Source organism: Lissotriton vulgaris, chromosome 1_1 (assembly GCF_964263255.1).
Source record: "Lissotriton vulgaris chromosome 1_1, aLisVul1.2, whole genome shotgun sequence".
NCBI classification, from domain to species: domain Eukaryota; kingdom Metazoa; phylum Chordata; class Amphibia; order Caudata; family Salamandridae; genus Lissotriton; species Lissotriton vulgaris.
Genome location: NC_141685.1, coordinates 305,426,800 through 305,451,701, shown reverse-complemented (window position 1 = coordinate 305,451,701; position 24,902 = coordinate 305,426,800). Strand labels below are relative to the sequence as shown.

Genomic DNA, 24,902 nt, shown 5'->3' with positions numbered 1-24,902 from the left:
AGACACGCCCGCCCTGTCACCGACGCGGAAGCTGCCGAGGCAGCAGCCACCGAGGAGTACGTTCGGCTAGTCATCGAGAGGTCAAAGCCACGTCCCATGTCCCTAGAAGAGGTTTCCAGAGCCACCAAGGACGATGACTGCCTCCAGATTGCGATCCAGGCCGTAGAGTGCGGAGACTGGAAGGCGCTCCAGAGCCCCGCGTCCTTTCGCACCTCTGACGCCCAAGCCGTCCTGAAAGCCCTGTACCTGATCCGACATGAGCTGTCCGTCTCCACAGAAGGATGTCTCCTGAGAGGCCCCCGCCTGGTACTGCCCAGCAGCCTGACCCACCAAGCCGCCTTATTGGCACACGGATCGCACCAAAGGATCGTCAAATCCAAGAGTAGGCTCCGGAGCAAGGTGTGGTTCCCCGGGCTGGACAGAGCAGTTGAAGAAGTAGTCCATAGGTGTCCGGTGTGTCTTGCAACAAGCCTTCCCAATCCTCCGGCGCCCGTGGCAACCGAAGAAGGCCCCACATCCCCGTGGGTACGGGTGAGTGCAGACTTCGGCAGCCTCCCTGGGGGCAAGTACATGCTCGTTGTGGTGGACGATTTCTCCCGCTACCCGGAAGTGGAAATCGTATCGTCAACAGCAGCCTCAGAAGTGATACCAAAATTTGAAAAGATAATTGCCACCCATGGGCTCATGAAGGAAGTCCGTACAGACAACGGTCCGCCATTCAATGGCAACGAATTCACAGACTATCTCCAGAGCCAAAACGTGAAGCTCCGACGAATCACGCCAAGATGGCCTCAAGCCAATGGAGAGGTCGAGAGACTAATGAGAACACCGAATAAAACAATACAAATTGCAATTGCTGACGGCCAGTGCCTGGAGCTAGCCATCTACCAATTCCTCCGAGAATACCGCCTGACCCCACATTGCACCACAGGAGTCTCCCCGAGCCGACTCTCATTTAACAGTCATGGCAGACACCATCCCACATCACCCGGCATGGGAGCTCGCCCCAAACCCGAGGAACCGGTCCATGGAGCAACGCACCAGAACCAACCAAGAGGCATCCAAGCGGAGAAGAGCATCGGACAGCCCGATACAAGTCGGAGACAAGGTTCTAGTGAAAGACCGCCACCCCGGAGGAAAGTTCCGTTTGCCCTTTGAGTTAAACCCATGGACTGTAACAGAGATCAAGGGAACCATGGTCACTGCTGTCAGGAGTGGGGAGTCTGTCACAAGAAACGTCTCGTTTTTCAAGCAAGTACCGGACCCTGACTCTGACCAGGACGAGTGGCAACCAACCTCCCAGATGCTACCATCAGGACCGGATGAAGCTGACGCCGCGACGGCTCGAGCCGAAGACACCACCCCGACTATTCAAACCACGGAGAGTACAGAGGAAGAGTCCAACGTCAACGACAGCAGGAACGCAGAAGAGCCACCCCCAGCTACGGGAGAATGCCGGAGCCAAGCAAGATACAGCCTGCGTCCGTGTCCAAAGCCTTCCCAGAGGTATCGTGACTTTGTGGCACAGTGCTGGCGTTGAGCTGATCGAGATGGCTGACCCCGCCGAGATTGAAGTAAGACTGTTCCTTTTGTTTGATCTTTGAAATGTTATCTTTGCCACCATTTGAGCAGAGACTGATCCAGAGACTTTGAGTGGACTTTGTTTGCGCCCCGCAACCAACCCTCACTGCATGGTTTGCCGACCTGATAGACTATTGAACTTTTGTGTGTTGTTTCCTGTTCTGTTTATTTCATCCCTAGGTAAAGGAGGAATGTAGTGTTGCTGCCAGTGGGGTGTACCACTGCAGCACACGCCCCCTCCCACTGTCCATGCATGTGTCGCCCCTCAGGCGTAGAGGGGCTTTGGTATAGCCCTTACGTGAGCGTGAACGTGGCCCTGCTAATAAAGAGCCCGGCAACCCTGGGCGTGGTCAGTTAGCTACTAACCACGAACGTAGCACGTGTGTCCAGCTAATGCTTCTTCCTAGGCCCTAGGCCAGTATTAGTGCAGGACACCACAGCTGGCACCGACGTGCACACCTTGAGATCCCCAGCAGTGAGCTGTTCAGCAGGCAGTATCTGTCACAGGCTTGGCTAGCCCTGTGTCCTCCGCAGCATGATACTGTTGCAGCACAGGTTCAGAGCGCTACAGATGCAGGCTAAGCTGTGCGCCAGGAAGGGGTGCCATCAAGCTGCAGCAGCCCCCGGACGGAGCAAGGATCATCCTGCTTCAGTACACGACCAGTCACTGAGCACTCCATCTAGCGCAATCCTCCAAAGCTACCATGTTCATCCTGGGTAGCCTCCACAAAGGCTGTTAACTGCTAGATCAGTTATCCTGTGGTCTACAGACACCTGATGGTCTGCTGCACATGACTGTCTGAAAAATTAAATAACATTTGCCTATTACTGAACTATACCCACATTTGAATGTTTCAAAGCGCACTGTAAATATGAAGTAATTTGCAATTGGTGGCTAAAAGTGAAGTTTGCAGCCTTACCTCTATTTGTGGGAGCATCAGAAATACAACAATCAGTTGTACGGATGATGGATGGCCTCAATTGAAGCCCGCTGTTGTGCTGACAAAAAGAGTGGATGTAGAAATTGCACAGGCCATGGTCCCTGGCTACTAATATTGATTTAGTGGGGGGTTTATTAAAGTTAAGATCCACTAATCTGGAATATACAGCTATGCTGTTCACAGCTGGCTTTCATTAATTGGCTCTATTACATCATTATTTCCGACATGCTTTCTAGAAAAGTGGAGCTGGTGAACTGCAGATTCTAAATAGATGAGAAGGAGAGCAGATTTGCTCCGAGAAACTTCAGACCCTGCCTTCCAGCTTTGCAGAAATGACAAACAGAAATGCACATAAGTCCTATTGCTAAATGAGGTATATCGTTGATGACCTAAGCTTGTAAGTCAGGAGGATGTACCTTCTCTTTCATCGCCACCAAGAACTGGAGTGAACTTCCTGAACACTCAACTGCTTCAAGAAACTGAAGACCTAGCTGTTCAACTTAGAACGCCTCTCGGCTTATGTTCCTGCGCCAGCATCTGGGTACTTTCATGGGTGATAAGCAGCGTCCTACAAATCACATAACATATCACGGTTTACTGGTGTGTTGCACAGTCGGTGAGGCAGTTGGAGAACCATTGTGTAATAAATAATGCTTAGTTTGAACATTGTAAGAAATATAAAATGATCAGAGTACCGCAACATACACACATTTTTCAATAACTTAGAGTAACGTCTTTAAGAATACTGTAAAGCCTGGAAGCATATTCAATAGCCTCATTTTTGTATTTTGATCAGCAGTACTACCAAGTACTCCATGACTGTGGAGTATGAACAGTTTGTAAAATGAGTGCACAAGTTACACCTTTGTCAAATTATATCGGACATCATTAATGCTAGGCCAATGGCTTGCCTTTTTGGAGCAACTCTCTCATAACACAAGTTTTGTCAAGCAAATGTGGAATGAGATTTGAATATTATTCTCTCAGCCCATGCCAATATCTTAACTGCCTACTGTATGAGGGGAATGGGTTCAAATGACGTGGTGGCTGCTTTGCTGAGCTGTGGCTGGGGTGTCTCCAATAATGCTTGTTCTTTCCTACTTCGTGCATTCGTGCCATCTCACACCGACGATGAGAGTTTTTTAGGACTTTTGAAATCCCAACACGGCAGAATCTAGAGTGGTACACACTCAACAAAGGCAGATACGAGAAACTGTCACACTGACGTGACACACTTCTCTAGATTCAGATATCACAGTGGACCACACGCAACTGATTAAAAGTTTCCTCATAAATTCATCAATTTACCAAATATCTTTTTATGGAGTGGAAGACAGTGAAGAATTAACTGGTGCTTGTTGACCGAGAGGAATTCATAGTCCGCAAGGAGTGAAAAAGGAGAAGCTGAATTTGGGTTTTGTTATGAATCCCCACCACTGCCATGTCAAATAACTATTGACAAACACACAGGTACTCTTTTGCACTTGTTCTGACAGACTGCAGCTTGGAAAAAGGCAGTATGTGGCAGGGATGAAACAAGCTAGAATGGAAAGAACAGAAGCTCGCGTGTGTGCTGAGGTGGATGACGGCCTGCACATCGCATCCGAGCCGCGAGCGACCACATTTCTTCCTGCTAGAACAGGTACAGCTTAAGGAGCTCAGTGGGTTACAAACATACAAACCTTTACAAAGTGTTTCGAATAGTTTTGACAGTGAAGAGTTTGAAGTGACGGGGGGACACTGTACATGAGACCATCTCAAATTATAAAATTAGGGAATTGTCTTTCGGTTTGCTTGAGATTCAGCACCATCTGTGCATGAAAGGAAAATGCATTAAAAATATTACTTCACCAGTGATCCACACACTCATAGTGAGTTTGTCCTACGAATAGTGCTCCACACACTACTTATGATATCAACTTTAAGAAAAAAAAAGAATACGAGAGTGGGATTAACTATCAAAGCTATACAACTGTTCCTATTTACTATTTTATTCAGTTGCTCTGATAACTTGATAAGGTTAATGCAGATGTCTAGTCTGGGTGAACGTCCTATAAGATGGAGTAAATGGGATAAGGTGTTTAACAACTTGTCTGTGTGCGGACCAAATTTAGGATTGGAAAGAAAAGTAGCACCTATTGGGAGCAGAGAGGCAAGACATTTTAAAACACCTACCTGACTTAAGTGGGGATTGTGCAAATGCTTTTGATGTTTGTACAAAATAATTGGATAACCATTTCTACCTCAAATTAGTCCAATTATAGAATGATACCACTTTGGTAGAAGATCAGAAAGGAGGGTGAGACAGTAGGAATTTGGCTCTGCATTAAGAATATTAGCGGCAACATTTAATTTTGGTGCAGCAAATGATGAACGAGATCAATGTGTACTTACCTGCAATATAGATGGAATAAGGGAGGAGTAATAGTTAAATGACAACCCTCCACTAGGCGAAGTATCAATTGTTGCTAAAGGAGTCCAACATATGCTGTGTGTAAAAGAAATAAGAAACCAAACTGGGAGTAAAGGAATTGCTGACAAAGAAGTAGTCAAGGACAAAAATAAGGAAACCTACAAAGGAAATGAATATATATTCAACGGACGCTTTTATCAATGTGGCCGGGTAGGGCACATAGCCATTTCAAAAGAACTTTCTGCCGTGAAGACTATATGTAAGAAATGTGGTACAGTAAGAAGGATTTGTGATTTAAATCGTTTTACAAATGAGTGACCGAGATGTAGGTAATCTGAACAGTTGAAACCATGTTTGATTCATGCTGTTTATTGATGATTTCAGAAAAAAAGTTTATAGAGGTTTGTTTAATGCAAGTGTGGAACTCCTTCGGCTGGACATACAGCCAGGAGTCTATGGATGTCAGCCCATCAAAATGAAAGTGTACTTTCAGGAAATAATTTAATACAAGAATAGGTTTGAGATTTAAAAAATGTGTAGGCATAAGGGGCAACATTGTAGGTTGGCGAGTGTAAAAAGTCGTAGGAGTGTATTTGGCCCCGAATGCGTGGTCTCATTCAAGTTCAAGCTATTCAGGGACACCTACATTTTAAAATGGAGTTCCCAGAAGTATTTAATGAGAACCTTGGTTGCCTCAAAACATACGTGCACAAGTTAAAAGTAAGAGAAGAACTTTTCCTGTAGCGCCGAGAGTCTGAAGGTTGCCCATACCTATGCTATATTCTGTAAAAGAATTGGAGAAACTGTGTAGAATAGGCATCATAGAATTGGACGAAGCCACAGAGTGGTTGATGCCTATTGGAGTGACAAATCTGATGATAGAATGATTGTGAGTTGCTTCGAGGGCTCTCAGAGGTGATTGTTGATAGGTTCCATTAGTTAACATCTCTGATGTTCACTACATTAGCTTGAGACCCATTCTTTTTGATCCTCGCCTTAGCATACGATCAATGAATGCTGTCATAATACCCGACAGCATTCACTGCAGCCATATGAGTGTACAAGTTCAAGTGTATGCCCTTCCGGTTAGTTTCAGGAGTATCAGTCTTCCAAAGAGTCATGTCCTCTATGGTAGGATCCATGCCTGGTGTATTCCGTTATCAGGATAATGTGTTGGTGTATGGAAACACCAGATCACAACATGAGGGTGAGGATTATACTAGGGAAATTCAGAAAGTATGGTCTGACTGTAGACATTAGAAAGTGTAAATTTGGGTGTGGAGATAAAACTTATTTAGTACATAAGAGTGCAGAGAGAATAGAACCAAAAGAATTGGTGAACTGTTATCTGCTGTAAGCTGAAAACGGATCTTTTGCTCTCCCCCTTGTACCTCTCCCTCTCCTTTATTTTCTTTCCCTCTTTCTTATTTTCTATATTCCCCTTTTCTGCTCTCGCAGTGCAAAACCTTGAACCCCAATGCTATTTTCTTCGGTCAGCCAAGAAGTTATTTTTTAGCTCATAACTTTCCTTGATATATATACCCTGCACTTTCATTTTGAGTGGGAATGGTAGTTGAATCCTTTCCGGTGATTTAAACTTTCTTTGCACATCTTCATATTGTCCTCTATCTGAAGCTCCCAAATAACTTGTGCATGCCTTCTCTCTGTATTTACAGGCTCCCTAACTTGTGTCCTATTGAATCACTTGTGGAGCTGTGGCTTTCTTCTCCCCTACTCCCCCTCCCCCCACCTACCTGTATCCTTCTAATTCCTGCACCTCGATGCACATCACGAGCCTTGTGTTGATTTCCTCAGTCTTTCTGTCAACCATCTCAGGCCCCAGGAAATCTTCTCTCTCATTCGCAATGGCTAGTCAAATTTGATCAGGGCGAGTTTTTCGGGCCTCTGGCCTGGTCTGTGGTGAGAGCTCCTGACAAAGAGCAGGTGTTCTGAACGTGAAAGCTCAATAAAGATGCCTTTAAATCTTGTTTTTATCTGGTCAGGTTTGCAGTGCTGAAAAACAGAGGTCAAATGTCTGTTTGTCTCCTTACAAATTGCTGCTTATTTTATCCGGGAGATTGGTGTTTACAAAATCTTCAGTGGTGCAGAGAAAGTAAAGTAAAATGTTTGACGATCGTGCTGGTGTACACGCAGTGTAAAATCAAAGGCTTTAGGTTGTCATTTTGTTTTCTAACACAACATTTAATAGCTTGTGAATGAACTGTGCAAACATTTCAAAATATATTTTATCAGTTAGGAATGCAATTCTTAGAAGTTTTGAACTGTTGATGGAAACAAAGATTTTAATGGGATTAACATCAAATCAAATGCTTTACTTGGTGCAAATGATAAATATTTGATGAAACCAAATGTCCCCACGTTGTTTATACAAGATCTAGTTTTAGCAGTGAAACTGCATGTCAATGGGAAGGTTTGTGGCCATTTCATTGGAAGAGGACGGTCTGTAAATAAAAGTGGGCTACCACATTGTGATTTTTAAAATATTAAAAGGGAGAGTTTTTAAAACCATCCTGTCCCTGTCCTTATGACAATGCTATTAGAGAAGTTAGAGTCAAGTCAGGGGTCAAGTGTTACATTATGTTGGCTACATTTTAATTATGGAGTAAGCATTTAGCCTATTAAATCAAACAAAAGAACTTCTATTTGAAGGTGCTCTCGTATGTGATTATTAAAGAAAAAGGCGACTGTGAAATAAAATATTTGCTGAGAATCACACAGTTTAAGACCAGTTTATTGGACAAGTGCATTACAGTTGGGTCACATGGATTATTCAAGTCACAGACCCTACATGTCTAGTAACAATTTTAGGATTCTTCTAGGTCTGGTCCTTTGTGCTCCTTACATTCATGATAGTTTCACAGTTTCCCTCCTCGTCCCTCGATGTGTCTGATCCAGGCATCTCCATTTGCTTCTTAAAAATTACACCCTACTTGTCCTTTGCCTCCAAATAGCCTAGGCATGCCTGTTACTTCAAAAGCTGTACCTGTCCTCCTTATCCCACTTGTCTTCTATCAACGGTGTTCCACATGCAGCTTGACTCTTAACACATCTGTGTTCCATCTTCTCACCCCCCATGCCCGATTATTAAAATACCTGTAAAACTCTCCAAATGTAGTAACCTCTCTAGTGTGTCCTGGATCTCTACATACGGATTAATTGTGCCTGTACTACCTTAACTCTCCTGTGTTTTTTAGATTCCTTGAGTCTTTCAGTCCTTGTTTGTTTTTCTCTCCTAACTAGGAGCAACTTATCATCCATCTCTCTCGCTCTCTTTTCTCTCCCTCTATTTTTCTCTCTTTTTCGGTTTAATCGAATTGTGCCTGCTCTTCCTTCCACTCATATAGTGCACATCTGTACCATTTTGCCTCTGTATGTATCATCATCCTCTCTTGCGCTTCTCCCTATTTAAATATGAAAGGGTTTTTCTGCTTGTGTTCTGTGCAGATACCTGGAACACATTAAAATCTTTAACTGTAGGTTACATTTTCATGGTCTTTTTTTTCCCCCCATAGACTGCAGCTGTTTTGTTTTTGCTTGTGACCGTCATTGTGAATATCAAGCTCCTCTTGGACACGAGGAGAGCTGCAAACGAAGAGGATGCTGGACAAGACTACAGTGGTGAGTATCGGGACCTGAAGTTTCTTCGCATTTCGGGACATGTACAATGATTCAGGCTTTAAGCAATTGGTGTACACACAGATTCAATAAATGAAACACACTGAAGAAGCTCAAGTCCAATAAAAAAAAAAAATATATATATATACATTTTTAACACCAAGAACTTTGTGATCGGGTAATTACTTTAGACGTTATCAATTTTTACAGTAGAATCTATAGAAAATGACAGCTGTCAGATTTGAGGCAGGAACCTCAATGTGATAATATTAGCCTATGGGAGAAACATTCACTTCATAGGGACGCTTGCGAACAGCTTACAAAACTGTTCTTTTGGACTTAAGGTGAGTAGAGGCCAAGGTCCAAGAAAGCACCAAGAGTTTAGTTTTACCTGCCCTGTGGTGCCCGGGTGCAGAGCGGCTTTCAGTGGTGGTAATGAAATGAAATGAATGAAATGAAATGAAATGAAAAAGAATTTCTAAAGCGCATGGCTGCCCTTGAGCGTCCCAGCGCTACGTGTACACACAGACAAACCTCCTCTGAACCGCATCCAGAGATGTTAGTCATTCTGGGGGAAAAGGAACGTTTTCAGAGATTTTCGGAATCTGGTCAAGTTAGGTTCTTTCCTCATTGATGTTGGGAGGGAGTTCCATAGCTGACCCGCATTTATTGAGAAGCGGCGTCCTCCGGCCCTTGCTCTTTTTGCTCTCGGGATAGCTACCAGGTTTTCCTCGCCAGAGCGGAGCGTTCGTGATGATTTGTAAGGGCGGATCAGATCTCTGAGGATCGGAGGGCCTGTGCCTTGGAGGACTCTGAACACTGTACAGAGCGCTTTTAATTTCACTCTCGCTCTTATGGGCAGCCAATGGAGTGCTTTCAAGGCCGGTTTCGCTGACGTTCTTCTGGGTGTATTCGTCAGCAGTCTTGCGGCTGCATTCTGTGCCCTCTGGAGCACGTTCAGGGTGTATTCCGGTGCAGCCAGGAAAAGGGCGTTGTTATAATCCAGTCTTGACAAAATAAGGCCCTGTACCAGCAATTTCCTGGAGTCTAGTGGGAGTAAGGGCAAAACTTTCCGTATTGAGCGGAGCAGCCCATAGCAACACCCTGCGGTTTTTTTCGCCTGAGTGTGCATCGACAGCTCCGGTTCAAGCCAGACGCCAAGACTTTTTATGGATCCCTTCGGGGTCGGAGGATCTCCTAAGCAGGCCGGCCACATACATTTGGGGAGGGAGGTGCAGAGATTTCCCAGCAACATCACCTCGGTTTTGGAGGCATTAAGCTTGAGTCTTGAGTCTGCCATCCATGCCATGATGTTGGTAAGGCAGGCGGCAAACTTCTCACCATGGTTTTCTGCGAGCGAGAGCGAAACAATCAATTGGGTGTCATCCGCGTACGTTTCGAGTTTCACTCCAAAGGGTGCGACCTCCCCCTCCAGTGGGGCCATGTAGATGTTAAAAAGCGTAGGGCTCAGTGATGAGCCCTGCGGGACACCACACTGAAGGGGGGTGGGCACTGATCTATTGTTGCCCTCGCACACTTGATATGTTCGATCACTCAAGAATGACGTTAGCCAGGTGAGCGCCAGGCCTCTTACTCCCAGCTCCTCCACCCGGTGGATCAAGATCTTGTGATCCACCGTGTCAAATGCCGCGCTCAGATCCAGGAGGACCAGGGCTGCTGATCCTCCTGAATCTAAGATGCACCTGCCCTCTTCTACCATGGTGATCAGCGCAGAGTCAGTGCCCTGACCGGGCCGAAAGCCAGTCTGGGTGTGCCGTAACAACTCGTTGGATTCCAAAAAGGACGAGAGTTGCCGGTTGACCCATTTCTCAGCGATCTTTCCCATCCCTGGCAGTAAGGAGATTGGCCGAAAGTTGGACAAATCGGCGGGGTCAAGGCCCGCTTTTTTTAGCAGGGCTTTTACTATAGCCTGCTTCCAACTGGGGGGGACCTTGGCGGCGGCAAAGGAAGCGTTGAGTAGATCTACTGCCGGACCCGCTATGACATCCATAAACTGCTTTAGGATGTACATAGGCATGGGATCCGTCGGAGAGCCACTTTTTTGCGCGGCCAGCTCTTTACAGAAAGCTTCCCTAGTGATCGGGGCAAACTTGTCTAGCACGACTCTATCAGTGGCCAGACAGCTCTCCCCTAAGGACGGGCTCTGACGGGGCAAGGGGAGGCCGGCTATGATGTTTTGAATTTTCTGGTCAAAGTACTGGGCCAGAAGGTTACAGCGGTCCGTACTCCCCTCTGAGGGTTCTGGAGATACTGGAACTTTGAGCAGCTCTTTGAGAATTTTATAGGTTTCCCTTGAAGAACTGGCTAATGATTTTATCCTATTTTCAAGGTAGGCCGCTTTGGTGGCATTGCGTGCCACTTTATACGTTCTCATGGCTGCCCTGTACTCTTCTTTGGAGTTTCCTGCCCAGTTTTTCCGCCAGTCACGTTCTTTCTTTTTACAAATTTTTCTCAGAAGACCCAGCTCTGGGGTGAACCATAAGGATTTGGGGCCCCCGTCTTCCTGTTGGCTATTTTCAGGGGAAGTACCGCATCTAAGGCTGTGCTGAGCCATTCGCAGAAAGCCTCATCTGCCTCTATAGGATCCCTATTAAGCACCGGGATGGTATGTGTCAGTTTGCGTGTAAGATCGCTGACCGGGAGTTTCGACCATACCCTTACTGGTACTTGTGCTGTGGCTGCCGGGGGAGGTGGGGGAGCTGTAACAAAACCCATTTGAAAGGGGATCAGGAAGTGATCAGTCCAAGGGAGAGGCAGGGACGGTGACATGGAGAGAAGGGGAAGATTAGAAAACACCGTATCCAATAAGTGGCCCTTGACGTGGGTGGGCTCCTGATTATGGAGGGTGATGTTCCCCAACCCAAGTTCGGATCTTAGGTCGTTTGCAACTTTATCCTCCGCTGAGTCGAAATGTAGGTTTAAATCTCCAAGCAGGAGAAAATTGGGTGCCGACGCTATTAGCATTGGGGCCTCTTCAAGGAGAGAGTTCACAAACTGCTTGATATTACCCGGAGGCCGGTAAATCAGCAGCCCCGACAGTGAGTCGTTGGGGGACAGTTGAATCTTAAATCTACAACTTTCCGCATCCTTGATAGACCCTTCAGCGGCCCTACATGTCAACGTGTCTCTATATATAATGGCCAGCCCGCCCCCTCTGCCTCGCGGTCTGTGCAGGCAGAAGATACAAAATCCGGGGGGAAGAGCGTTCACCATGTCGAAGTCCGAACTGTCAGATGTCCATGTTTCAGAGAAAAATAGCACATCAAGCTTATGATCCAAAATCAGATGGTGGATGTGTAAGGAGTGCCTAGGTAAAGATCTACAGTTCAGGAGGGCTAGTCGAAGTGGTTCCCTGGGGGGGGGAGCATTCTGTGCCTCTTTACTTTCCGTAGTACATAGATCGCAGACTTTGAAAAGCACATCCATCCTCAATCTCCTCGGACAAAGGCAGGAGGCTTTGGGGCAGAGAGACAAAAGTTGTTCTTGCGAGTATGTGAGAGGCCCTCGCTTTGCTTTGGGCAGCATGTCTGGCCCTAGGTCCGTACGGGCCCGCTGCGCCCGCCCGCTGCGCTGACGAGTGAGTGCGGCCATTTATGAAGCACGAGGGCCTGTGTTCGCCCTCCCACTAGAGCGCAAAATGCCCTCTTCCCAATCCAAGATGGCGGAACCTTCCGGTTTAGACTTTGGTTACCAGAGGTCATTCAGAGCCCAGAAACGGCTCGAAAATGCCCCCAACAGCTAATATGACCAGGCGCTGTGACAAGGAGTGAATTAAAAAGTAAAACAAATTTTTTCTAACCAACTTCGAAAATAATTTTTTTAAAAGCAATTTCGGCTCAGTGATGCCGTGTAGTGCACCCTGTGAGTGTCAGGGGAGCCGCCTATGTGTGGTAGCCTCGAATGTTGCCAAAGTGGCCATGTAGTCAACGGGGAAAAGTACCTGTAAGAAAGATCCTGCAAGGGGGAACTGGGGACCCCATCTGACAGAACTTAAAGGGGGACTTCGCTCTTGGGAGGGGGTCTCGGGACCACAGAGACACAGTTGGTTTTAATGCACTCGGGCTGGGGGACTTAGGGCATAAGTGTTTCGACAATTATGAGGCTCCCATGGTTCTTGGTGCACATGCAGAAGAGGGAGAATAAACCCAGCAAGACTGCTTCTGATGTGGAGCTGGCCTCTGGTGGAGTCCCTAAACTTGCACGACGGTTTTGGCGGCAATGGTGTTCGGACTGAACACAAACAAGCCTTGGTGCTTGCAATGGGATCTGGTACCTCTGGTATTGGTGTGGGGCGCCTCCTGGGGGGGCCTGGCATCTCCAAACTTGGTGGAGGGATGGATCTGACCTGGAGCATGGTGACCTCTTACTTGGTGTCTGCTGCGTCGGTGGACCCAATGGTCAGCAGATCGGTGTAAGTCCCTGCAGTCGGTGGCTGCAGGGAAGTGGTTCCTCTACTTCAAGTGGGATGCTGGATGGTTGACGAAGTGCTGGCAGCTGTCTGAGGCTTTTGGAGGATGCAGAGCTGCAAGACAATTCAGGTCTTTGTGATTGTCGGGGCAGGAGCAGGCTGAAAGGGTTTGGCACCAAAAGTCCACTGGTAATCCTCTGTTCTCGTATTCTTATTCTTTGGCTCTTCTTTGTCCTTTTTCTGTAGTCCGTAGAATCTGAGTTCCTGGTGTCAGGAGCCACCTAAATACTACATTTACGGGGCTTTAAGTGGAGTGAAGTGTGGTAGCCAATGGGCTACTTACCCTTGGGGTTAATACACCCGCTAAATTATCCCTTTCTGTGGGGAGTGGGCATAACCCTGTCCAAGTGTTTCTAATTGCATCAAAATGGTGCAATACTTCTTTCGTGGAGCACATCTGGCAGCCCACCTTACGGGTACAACACCTTACGGGTGCCACATGCCTACGTGTGTAACTAATTTTCTGACTGTCCTGGTGCCTGATGGGCTTCCGGGCAGGGAGTTGGCATTCCAGATCTGGGGGAAGCCAGGATCATATATCGAAGGTGGCAGGGACTTTGAAGCACCTGGCCTTGACCTGCTGAATCACAAGCCATCCTGCTGGAGGAGGTGTAAAAACCTCCTACCAGAGTAGGCATTGTTTCTGACCTCTGAGCACACTGGCTTTCACCTGCAGGGGTCAGAAACCTGTCTGTGGTGGCATGCTGGTCGATTTCAGTCAGCACACTAAGAGGCTGGTGGATTTTCAGTGGGCATTTCTAGGGTTCCCTCTAGGTGCAGGTCTTAATAAATCCACTACTGCCATCAGTATCGAGTCATTAATAAAAAGTGTTTGATACCAAGCACCATAGGTTGCAGTGAAGCCATCATGTAACTGGGTATCTCGTAATGACCAGTGCATATACTAGAGATGGCTTCTCTGTTCACTTGTACTATATAGTAAATGAACTAGACAGCACAGGGGTATATCTGCTAATGCAGATATGTCCTGTCATGTAATTGTTGTACAGTTCCTATAAACCTATATAGGATCTGCACATTTAGAGAACATAGACTGTGGGGTTGGTGTCCAGACTGATTCCAGACACCCTCACCGGGTATGTTAGCCACTGTAAACTCCTCTTACCAAGGAGAGAATAGTTCTTGGAAACTATCGAACATGACAACCCTAAACCCTCAGAATCATGGAAACAGTACAGTACTTTTTGCTCAGTCACTCATGCTTACTTTGTCTTAGAGAGAAAACACAGGACAAACAGTAGGGTTGTTTTCAATAAGCATTTATTGAACCAGCGTCATTCTAGTGTAAAAGAGGTGTGCTGAGACAACCATAAGACAGAAACCGATATAAATGATTACAAGCACCAACAGAGTAAAAGGATGGTAGAATCATACCATCGTGTTAAAACAATGAATTTATGCAAGCATATAAGTGCATGACAATACCGTGTACTCCTGGGATGCAACCCTAGCTAGATGTACCTAAGTGTACCTAGCATGTATGTACGTGTAGAGCCAAGAATCCCCCCTAGGATAAAGCCAATCCCATTACCTAAAGTGAGAGACCGTGGGACCCCGTCTTGGTCTCGAAATGGACACCCCGTGAGGGATGTCAGACGAGAGTGTCTGTATGCAGGAACCTCAGCGTCTTGCGTCAGTGTGTCCGCTTGGAAATCCTTTTTCTCCTTTCCCTGCCTCAGCAAAGATAATGGTATTTACCCAAAGTGGTACCCTCAGGCGATCTACCTTGCTGTGTCATGTTGGACTAGGATGACGGAAGGAATGACCCTTACATGTAGTTATTATGCAGAAGATGGTAGTCCTGCTGAGATTCCAAGAATACTCATGCACAATAAATGAGGCTAGTTTTTGGAGAACACCCCAAGTCATTTAAGCAGTACCGTAACAAGGTAAAAGGTCAGTACCAAGAACAGTTATGTAGTGTAATGGCAGGGGTATATAGCTGAAAGGTCTGGTTACTACCTGAGCCTATATCTGGCACCTGTATGAAACATAACCTACTATAATGCATCTTGCCTTAGGGCTATGTTGTAGGAGTGAATTACATATATTGCATGCAGTGTCTGTGGGCATGGCACACAGGGTGTGTGCCATGTCTTGTTTTCACACTTTTTTGCACCATTTCATTCTGTCTGCAATGGCAGTCTGAATGAGTTTGGGGGGCATGGGGCTCTTAATGTGGCACAATACATACTTTAGCTTTTAGGGACCCTCTTTCGCACCCATGCCCTAGGTACCAGGGGTACCATTTACTAGGGCCTTACAGAGGTGCTAAAGGTTTTGCCAATTGGGGGTACAATGGAACAGTTACCTTATTTTCGGGAAGAGCACTGGCACTAAGGACCTGGTTACCAGTGCCTTTCATTCACAATTTCATCAAATACCAAGCAAAACATGGGGTAACCATGTCAAAAAGGGGCAGTTTCCTACACTTCTCCTTCCAAATCGGAATTATATGAGCACCTAAGATGGAACAGTAAAGGCGTCCCTTTCAAACAGATTATTGCCAGTAAATAACTCATGCAGATGGGAACATATTTTTGCAGGGGTTTAATTTAACACATGAAATGAGTATTTTGGTAAGGCATATTTGTGGAGGCTTGCCGGTGTCTGTGCAGTTGAACCAGCAAAGTCTCTTATTAATCCGAAATCAAAACAAGCTAGTTAAATGATAAGCACATGTCTCAGTGACCCATGTAAATTATATGTGAACTCGTAGTGGTAAACACTTGAAACAATCCCCTCACTTCATTTATGCACAAGATTTGCTTTGTTTTTAGGTCTTGCTGTCTGCCACACCTCATCTCTTAAATATCAAAGTATGCACATGCATGAATGAATAAATAAATGAATCGGCATTTCTTAAGCGCATGGCTACCTGCGGGCTTCCCAGAGCTAATAGCACATATAGGGGCTTTTGGTCCGCATCCTTTGCCATGGTCCTGTTTAGGTCAGCCTCCTTCAACACCATAACTTGAAAGCTGTACCTGTTGTTAGTGGTTACATTTTCTTTAGCAGAATTAAGCACAGTAGTTCGCCTCTGATGCTGCCTGCAGCTACCATGAGCGATCCAGGCGCTAAGATACTGAGGGCAGATGGAGCAATGGTATCTTCAATTTCTGTCCCTCACTTGGGTATCCCCTCCTCGTCACTGAATCTTCATCCCCCAGCTCTACATACTCTGCCACATTTGGCTCTCTCTTGTTGTAACCAGGTGTGAACTTTGAAATATTATCTCTTTCTCTGGCTGGCAAATCCCATTACTTTGTCATAAAGCTTTGTCTGAGATCACTCCTTCTCATAGCGTTGATGCCTGACTATCTTAGATGAGGGGATAGCCTCCAGAGTCCAGTTGGGCTCCTTTGCATCTGAGGGGCTCCCCATCAGATAAGATGGCAGAAGTATGCTCCTGTGTGCTGCTCTTCACCGAACCCAAGCCTAGCAGTGCTGGTAGTGAAGATTAACTCGCTTGCACCTTAATGTCTTTGGTAAATCGGGGATGCATTCTGGAGGCTATCTGGACAGGTGCATTGGAAACCTGCAACTCTGAACCGTCACTTGCTATTATTGATAAGGATTCATACTGATAACTAGATCTATTTTAACGACACACTAAAGTTAATGGTTCATGTAACATTCCCACCCGCTCTCATTTTTAAACCTCTCCCAGTCCTATCTTTGTTTCAGCAGTAATTCACACCCTCCATTCTCTGTTTTCCTTTGCTGACTGTCCCTCTGCACTTTCGGTCCTCTCGTGTATTGTCCAAGTGTGAGCACGTCTGCAAAGCCATCTTTTCATATAATGTCTCCCCATATTCTTATTAGATGAAGTGGCACAAAATATGGAGGCTCCTCGACACCCAGCTCGAGGAAGAAAGGTCCTGGACATTGAAGTCTACTCCAGCCGATCGAAGGTGTATGTGGCAGTGGACGGCACAACAGTAAGTGAGTTCTATTAGTAAGATCATTTATGAAAATGTATATGCATGTTTTCCCTATAGACTATTAGCTGTTTGATGCGGTTTAAAACAAACATGTCTGTGTCAATCATAGCTCCTTGGCTATGCAAATAAAAGGCCGGCACAAATTAAGGCTTTAAAGAATCCCACATTTTCACTGTTGGACTGGTCTGTGGACAAGTTTTTCTGGTCTTTACGTCTATTTTGCACCAACTACGTTGTTTGAGAGTAAAGGGAGTACACACTCACAGTAGGCTTGACAGTCGTGACACATCTCTGCTGAGGCTGCCCATAAATATGCCATTCCCTTCGTCAAAGAGAATTTTTCAAACGCCCCTTATGCCTCATCTGACAAAAGGTGGTTACATTGTTTTTAATAACATTTAGCTCGCTGCATTAATGTCACACCTGAGTATGACGCATTTCAGCTATTAATATTGGTTTAAACTGATACCGTGAATCACATCCCATAGCTGAAATTTAGTGATTTGTTAACAGCAGCAAACCTCTGTCAGAGTGGAAATTAACACAAAATATGAATTAACTGCAAGATATTTCACATTTATCCAACACACAGCTCTGTATCAAGAAGTAATGCTGTGCAGTAACACTATTTCTGTCCTTAGATTTACCCTGATTTTAGTTCTCCTTTAAAGGAGGGCCTATGCGGGCAACCAAGCGTAATGTAAGTCTTGGGAGATTAGGCTATTGCCTGAAATAGATTTGTATTAAGAGTGAATTTCAACTGATTCTCATTTACCAGTGCTGGTTGTGCTCATGGAGTGAAACAAGCTTTTGTGGGTCAGAGGTGAAATGGAATGTAGCTAACTTTTTCTACAAGAATATATTCGGCTCAGCCTCTGCATTCATCTTTCTTACTAGAAAAATAGCAAGAACCTGATTCAGAGCGTCTAAACAGGCACACTCTGACAATAGAAACTTTCGAAACCATCTTCATTTTACTGGAACTGGAAACCTAAAGAAACTGTGATTACATGTGTACGTAAACTGTTAAATGGCTGCTGCCAAACTATGTAGATTTCAGCCAGTGCCTTATGATTATGCTGGCTTTCTTCAGGACAATTAAAAAGTGTGTATAATTAAAACTAGTGGACGTGTGATACAGACTATGTGTCTACACGCCCTAAAGTGTATCTATGTGTGAGAGGGGGGGGGGATTCCCTTCTCAAGACCACGCTAGTTTTAAGGATAGTTTCTTCAAGGTTATTGAAGAGGCAGATTGGTTGATCAGGATTGCTGACCAGAGCCTGCTGTGGACCTGTAGTGCCTCCTTCGCAGAACCGGTTCTGCCTCTTCAATAACCTTGAAGAAACTATCCTTAAAACTAGCGTGATCTTGAGAAGGGAATCCCCCCCCTCTCACACATAGATACACTTTAGGGCGTGTAGACACATAGCCTGTATCACACGTCCACTAGTTTTAATTTTAATTACACACACTTTTTAATTGTCCTGAAGAAAGCCAGCATAATCATAAGGCACTGGCTGAAACATGTTGACCTACCAAGGACGTGGGAGGTCGTAACTCGCCTCTAACGTTCACCTGCCTTATTTTTAACCGCTGACGGTGGCCCAGGTAATAAAGTCTGCTCTACCTTCGGGTACTGGGACCACCGCCAAGCCGTTTTAACTCACATTCAAAACATCCTTCAGCGCACACACAGTGATATACCTGCTCCGCTGTCACCAGGCGTCGTAGCACACCCGGGACACGTTAGGTGTCACTGGGTGGGCCCGATGATGAAGCATGCCACCAACTAGGTTGGTGGGTGAGGGCTTCATGAGCACACCTACCAGGTGCCACAACCTTCTGACAAAACAAAATTGAGTCACTAATACCTTTAAACTAGAATTCTGTTTAAATAAACCCCTCCCCCTACCTTAGCTAGTCTCTTTTTGATCAAATTATATATAAAACGGGGATACGGGCTAGCTATCTGGTCCTCCCTCTCCCTCTTGATACACGACTAAACTATGTAGATTGTATGTTACTCTTTTGTTAATTTGCAAAAATCAAAGCAGTTTTGCATTCTTAGAACTAGAGGAGAATAATTTAAGAGAAAGCTTATGCATATTTTTAGGTCTCACCTCGCAATGCAGCGCATAGAGCTGCTCGGGAAGCGAGTCTTATTGTCGCTGTGTAGGCTGCGAAGTGGGACAGTAGATGTGCACTAGCTTAAAAACCCATTGCAGACAATGGGTGTGAACGCGCGCTTTAGCAGACATGGGCGGTGAACGCGCACGTCTGTTCTCGTGCTCTCCCACGTTTTCACTTTCGCGAGGGAGTGGGCGAGCCGCAGATCACGCCGGTCTTGTAGATGTTAGTTAGCTCACTGTTTGCTACTTAACTCGCAGTTTTTTCGCTGCACGTTTTCACGGTGCCTTCATGCCTACACAGGCAGTACACGACAGCAACATTCTTTTTTCAGTCGCAGCCTCGCCCCTTGCTCCTCGCGAGTCAATGTTTTTTGTGCAGCAGAAAAAAGACGGAAGCAGCAGAGTTCACGGACCTCTGACGGGCTTGTTTAAAAACAGCACCGTCAACGCTCCCCCTTCCCCAGCGCCACACGTCTTATCTGCTTCACCAGTCTGCTCTGTAGCCTTGCACTATCTGTGCATACCCGGCTCTGATGCCTGTAACCCTGAACCCCCCCCCCCCCCACCGCGCACACACACACACAGACGCACACGCTAGGCTTTGCTTCCATAGTTTCAATAACTTTACTCCCCCACCCACTCAGCTTTGCTGTTCCAACCTCTTACCTTCCTTGCACCCAAGGCTCTGCCGCTGCGTCCAATCATATCCCGTTTCCTCCCTCTGGACACCTGGCTCCTAGCCCACCCATCCTAACAGTACACTACCCTCTCTACTCTACCCATCCCAACCTGTCGTCTGTGCCAGTACTTATTTTTGTTAGGTCAGGTTTCAGATGAGATAATGGCGGATGTGCTTTTCTTTTGTTTATTGTTTTTAATCGTTGACAGCGGGTCAGGCATGCTTTCCCTTTAATAGCGTGCACACCATGCTAAATATGTAAAGTGGTGGCAGCACTTTTGTTTTCTTATGCGCACATCACCAAAAAGAACTTGCAAACATTGATTTTATACTTTTTAACAACGTGGCATACCGTACTTTCACTTTCTGTGTATCGGACGCGCTCTGTGCCTTCCAGCACTGCTGCGTCCCCGGACTCACATGACACCCCCTGACCCGCCCCCACTACTCGGCAGCAGAAGCCAGAAGTAGAGGTGCCACAGTAAGGTATAAGGAAACAATGTATTGGTTGTGGTAAAACAAGGTCACTGTAGAGAGGCTGTGTAACTACAACTAGGGACAGAATTGTTTTTTGTTCATTGGGTCAGTATGCGCGGTGTTGAACTGTGAGTTTGCGATTGGCTGTGAGATCCAGCATAGTCGTTCACTGCCTGATAGTTTTAGAGACAGTTGTTGCCCTGGTCAGGAGTTTGCAGTACTTCCCAGTCTTCCATTGGAGCGCCAAGAGGTAATCAATAGCTCTGCAGCGACGGTTCTTCACCAAATGTCGACTCTGCCTGAAAAAGAGTTTGTAGTATCATCCGTTTCCAACACCTAGAGGCAATCTAAAGCAGCATCGATTTATTTCCCCCCACCCCGCGTACTCTAGTTCAGCAGACAGACTGCACCCACCACAAAAGATATGACTGACCTGCAGAACTGCACCTACAAGCCTCCAGTAGCAATTTATCATTTTTTTTCCATCAGTACAATAAATTTGTACTTTCACTTTTTTTCAACTTTATGTGCGCAGCTACCATTTTGCGAATGAATCTGTCTGGTTGAAACGCAACTGATGCTCATATAAAGCGCTCCTATACCTTCGGGTCTAGTTCGTACTATATAAAACTTCATAAACAAAACAAGCATTTGGAATGCAATAGGTCTCGCATTACCAAGAGTTTGACCTATTGGCATTGTAAATGACAATGCCTTAGACTTAAGCTCTAAAAACCAAAACATAAATAAAAGGCTTTGTCATTAACAATGCCAATAGCTCAAACTCATGTAACTGTGAGACCTATTGCATTGCAAATACTTGTGTTCGAGGCATATGGGCTGCAGATGGTAAATTATGAATAGATCGCCATCTGGTGTTGGGCTCGGATGATTGCACTTGTTTTTCTCTTGGAGAAGTCTTTTGTCGTCACGAGACTGGTGACTCCTCCTTTGGGTGCTATTGCGCATGTGCATCGGCTCCATCCTTAGATCGTTTTTTTCCGCCATCGGGTTCGGATGAAGATCGAAACGCTCCAGATCGACTTCGAAGAAAAGTGATATTTCGGCGCGTATTCCCTTTCCAATTCGACGGTATTGTCATCGAACGCGATTTCATTTCCATTCCGACGCGTTTCGACTCCAACAATAAAACATTTTCTTCTACGTCGACGAGACCAGGAGGCCTTTCTCGACGTAGTCTAGTCCGGAGTCCATGGAAAGGACTCCATTTAAGAAATGTCCAACGTGTGGTGCTAAGTTCCCACACAAGGACCTACACGAGGTGTGCAATCTCTGCCTATCACCTGAACACGAATCCAGGGACTGCGAGGCATGCGCAGCATTCTCCACCAAGTCGACGATTAGAAACCGTCGAGCCCGAAGACACGAGGTTTCAAGAATGCAGTCGGAGGCAATCCCAGAGCTGTTCGAAGACCAACACCTCGAAGAAGAAGAAGAGGAACATGAAGACGAGTCGAGGTCGGAAGGGGACGTGTCTGATGTCGAGGAAATCGACTTTCAACAAACCGTGAGTGACAACGTCCCTTTACCAAAAAACCGACCCCCTGTGGTACCAACCCCGCCTTCGAGCCCGGTCAGACCACCGAAAAAAAGTTTCCGACGCCCCGCCTTCGGGCCCGGCAACGAATCGGAAACAGAAACCGAAACTCTCGGCCTCCCACCATGTCGGATCCGAGAAACGGTCGACATCGACTTCGACACCGAAGCTCCATACAAAGGAAAGCTCGGCTTCGAAACATTCCATGTCGAAACCGAAACATGCTTCGACGTCGAACAGTTACTAGACACCGAAAAAATCGGAATCGAGCAAATTCTCGGTGCCAAAAACGCAGAACATTGACGGTCAGAAGCAAAGGCACCTTTCGGAACCAAAAACTTCGGTACCGACACAGGAGCAGCAGGCAGATCCAAAACAAAAGACTTTGTTTATCGATCCGCAAACTTGCAAAGTGGTGACAAAATCACCGAAAAAGAGGAAGAATGAACTAGATGACAAAGCTCCTCCTCCTAAGAAGAGAACAATGGGGACAAACACAACTCCCCCTCTTTCTCCTCAGCCTAGAGACTCACCCTCTTCTCCTATTACTCACACTAGGCCAACTATTCCTCCACCTTCTACACCAAGACCATCTACACCTCAAACAGATGTAGACAGTGATGCAGGGGAGGGAGAACCTCATGGAGATGACGACACTATCCCAGATGAGGAAGACCCATGGGAAAATTATGATCCAGGGTCAGACGATAACGACCCACAATTATACCCCTCAAAACCTTCACCACCTGATGATAATACAGATTTTGTGCAGTTGATTAATAGGGCAGCTAAATACCATAAAGTAGATTTACATACAGAACCTCAAATAGAGGATTTCCTTTTAGAAACGCTACCTGCTGCACAAAGAACATCAGGCACACTACCTATGCTAAAGGGTCTTCTCAATCACACAGCAGATATATTCAAAGACCCTGTGAGGGCTAGGGTATTAAACCCAAGAATTGATAAAAAATATAAGGCAGCCCCAAAGGACCCAATATTTATCAAAGGACAAGTACCTCTGGACTCGCTTGTAGTTACAAACGCTCGTAAAAGAGCAAATTCATTATCTACAGGAGAAGCCCCTCCTCCTGATAAAGAGTCCAAGCTAATAGATGTATCAGGCAAAAGGGTAGCATCCCAAGCAGCAAACAGCTGGCGCATAGCTAATACACAAGCGCCACTGGCACGTTATGATAGAGCGCAGTAAGATGAGTTAGAAAAGCTCATCACACATCTCCATAAGGAACATCAAAAAAGGCCAGACCAGCTCATACAGGAAGGGAAGATCATAACTAACACTTCCATTAAGTGCGCCTTAGACGCAGCAGACACTGCAGCAAGATCCATCAACACCAGTATCATGTTAAGAAGACATGCATGGCTTAGGGTCTCAGGGTTCAAACAAGAAGTACAAACATCTTTATTGAACCAACCTTTTGACCAAAAAACACTTTTCGGCTCAGGAACAGATGAGACCTTAGAAAAGATTAAAAAAAGACACAAACGGCTAAATCAATGGGAGCACTTAACAGCCAACTCAAAGGGGTTCTTTTCGTAGGTCCACCTATAGAGGGGGGTCAAAAAATGCAGGCACAAGCCAACAATCTACCTCTTTTACACCAACATCACCCAGAGGTAATTCTAGAGGTAACAACAACAAGGGTAGAGGTCGCGGAAATAATAACAACCGCAACTCCCCAACCCCAAAACAGTGACTTAATACAACTCCCCCCAGACCATATAACACCGGTCGGGGGACGTTTATCACAGTTCCTACCTGTCTGCGAAGACATCACATCAGACAGGTGGGTGAGACAAATTATCCAACATGGTTATTGCCTGGAACTCACAGCTACCCCACCAAACATCCCCCCCAGACAGCGTCCAATGAGTCAAGATCATCTAACATTGTTAAAACAAGAAGTACTATCACTGCTACAAAAGCATGCCATAGAGAAGGTTCCAAAACATCAGCAAGGGACAGGAGTATACTCTCTACTTCCTAATCCCCAAAAAAGACGGATCTCTAAGACCAATCTTAGACCTCAGACCTCTCAATGCATACATAAACTCGGAACATTTCCACATGGTCACGCTCCAACATGTACTTCCTTTACTGAAGAAAGGGGACTTTCTTTCTACACTGGATCTAAAAGACGCTTACTTTCACATCCCAATTCACAAAGCCCACAGAAAATACCTCAGGGTTGTAGTAGAAGGACAACATTATCAGTTCAAAGTCCTTCCATTTGGGGTCACAACAGCACCAAGGGTGTTCACAAAATGCCTAGCAGTAGTTGCAGCACACCTAAGAAGACAAGAAATACATGTCTTCCCTTACTCGGACGATTGGCTAATAAAAGCCAAGTCACAGGAAGAAAGTCTTCAGAACACACAGAAGACCATTCAATTGCTGCACCAGCTAGGGTTTACGGTGAACTACAGAAAATCCCACCTACAACCAAACAAAATTCAACAATACCTAGGGGCTACTATAACACAGAAAAAGCCAAAGTATACCCCAATCCAGTCAGGGTCCAAGCAATGATCACGTTGATCCAAAAATTTCAACCACAACACTCACTAACAGCTCGAGTGTTCATGCAGCTGTTAGGGATGATGTCGTCATGCATACTGCTTATACCATATGCCAGACTACAAATGCGTCCACTGCAAGAGTGTCTAGCGACACAGTGGAATCAGGCTCTAGGTCAGATTACAGATCTGGTGTTGGTAGACGACCGCACACATCGCTCTCTGAAGTGGTGGAACACAACAAACATTTCCAAGGGACGGTCGTTCCTAGAACCGATTCCACAGGTGATACTAACAGCGGATACATCGCTCACCGTATGGGGAGCACATATGGAGAAATATACAGTACAGGGGAAATGGCGTGTACAGCAAAAAAGACTGCACATCAATTATCTGGAACTACTAGCAGTGTTTCTAGCATTAAAAGCTTTCCAGATGCAAATCCTCAACAAAGCAGTCCTGATCAGAACAGACAACATGACTGCAATGTATT

At 45.8% G+C, this 24,902-nt stretch overlaps 1 protein-coding gene across 1 annotated transcript in view; it reads left to right on the top strand.

Moving 5' to 3' along the window:
* The window catches only part of POMGNT1 (protein O-linked mannose N-acetylglucosaminyltransferase 1 (beta 1,2-)), a 227,840-nt gene that overhangs the window by 27,343 nt on the left and 175,595 nt on the right, over nt 1–24,902 (top strand). The window contains exons 2-3 of the mRNA XM_086952341.1: nt 8,469–8,574; nt 16,907–17,022. Coding sequence (XP_086808467.1) covers nt 8,469–8,574; nt 16,907–17,022 — 222 coding nt within the window. The remainder of the gene's footprint in view (nt 1–8,468; nt 8,575–16,906; nt 17,023–24,902) is intronic.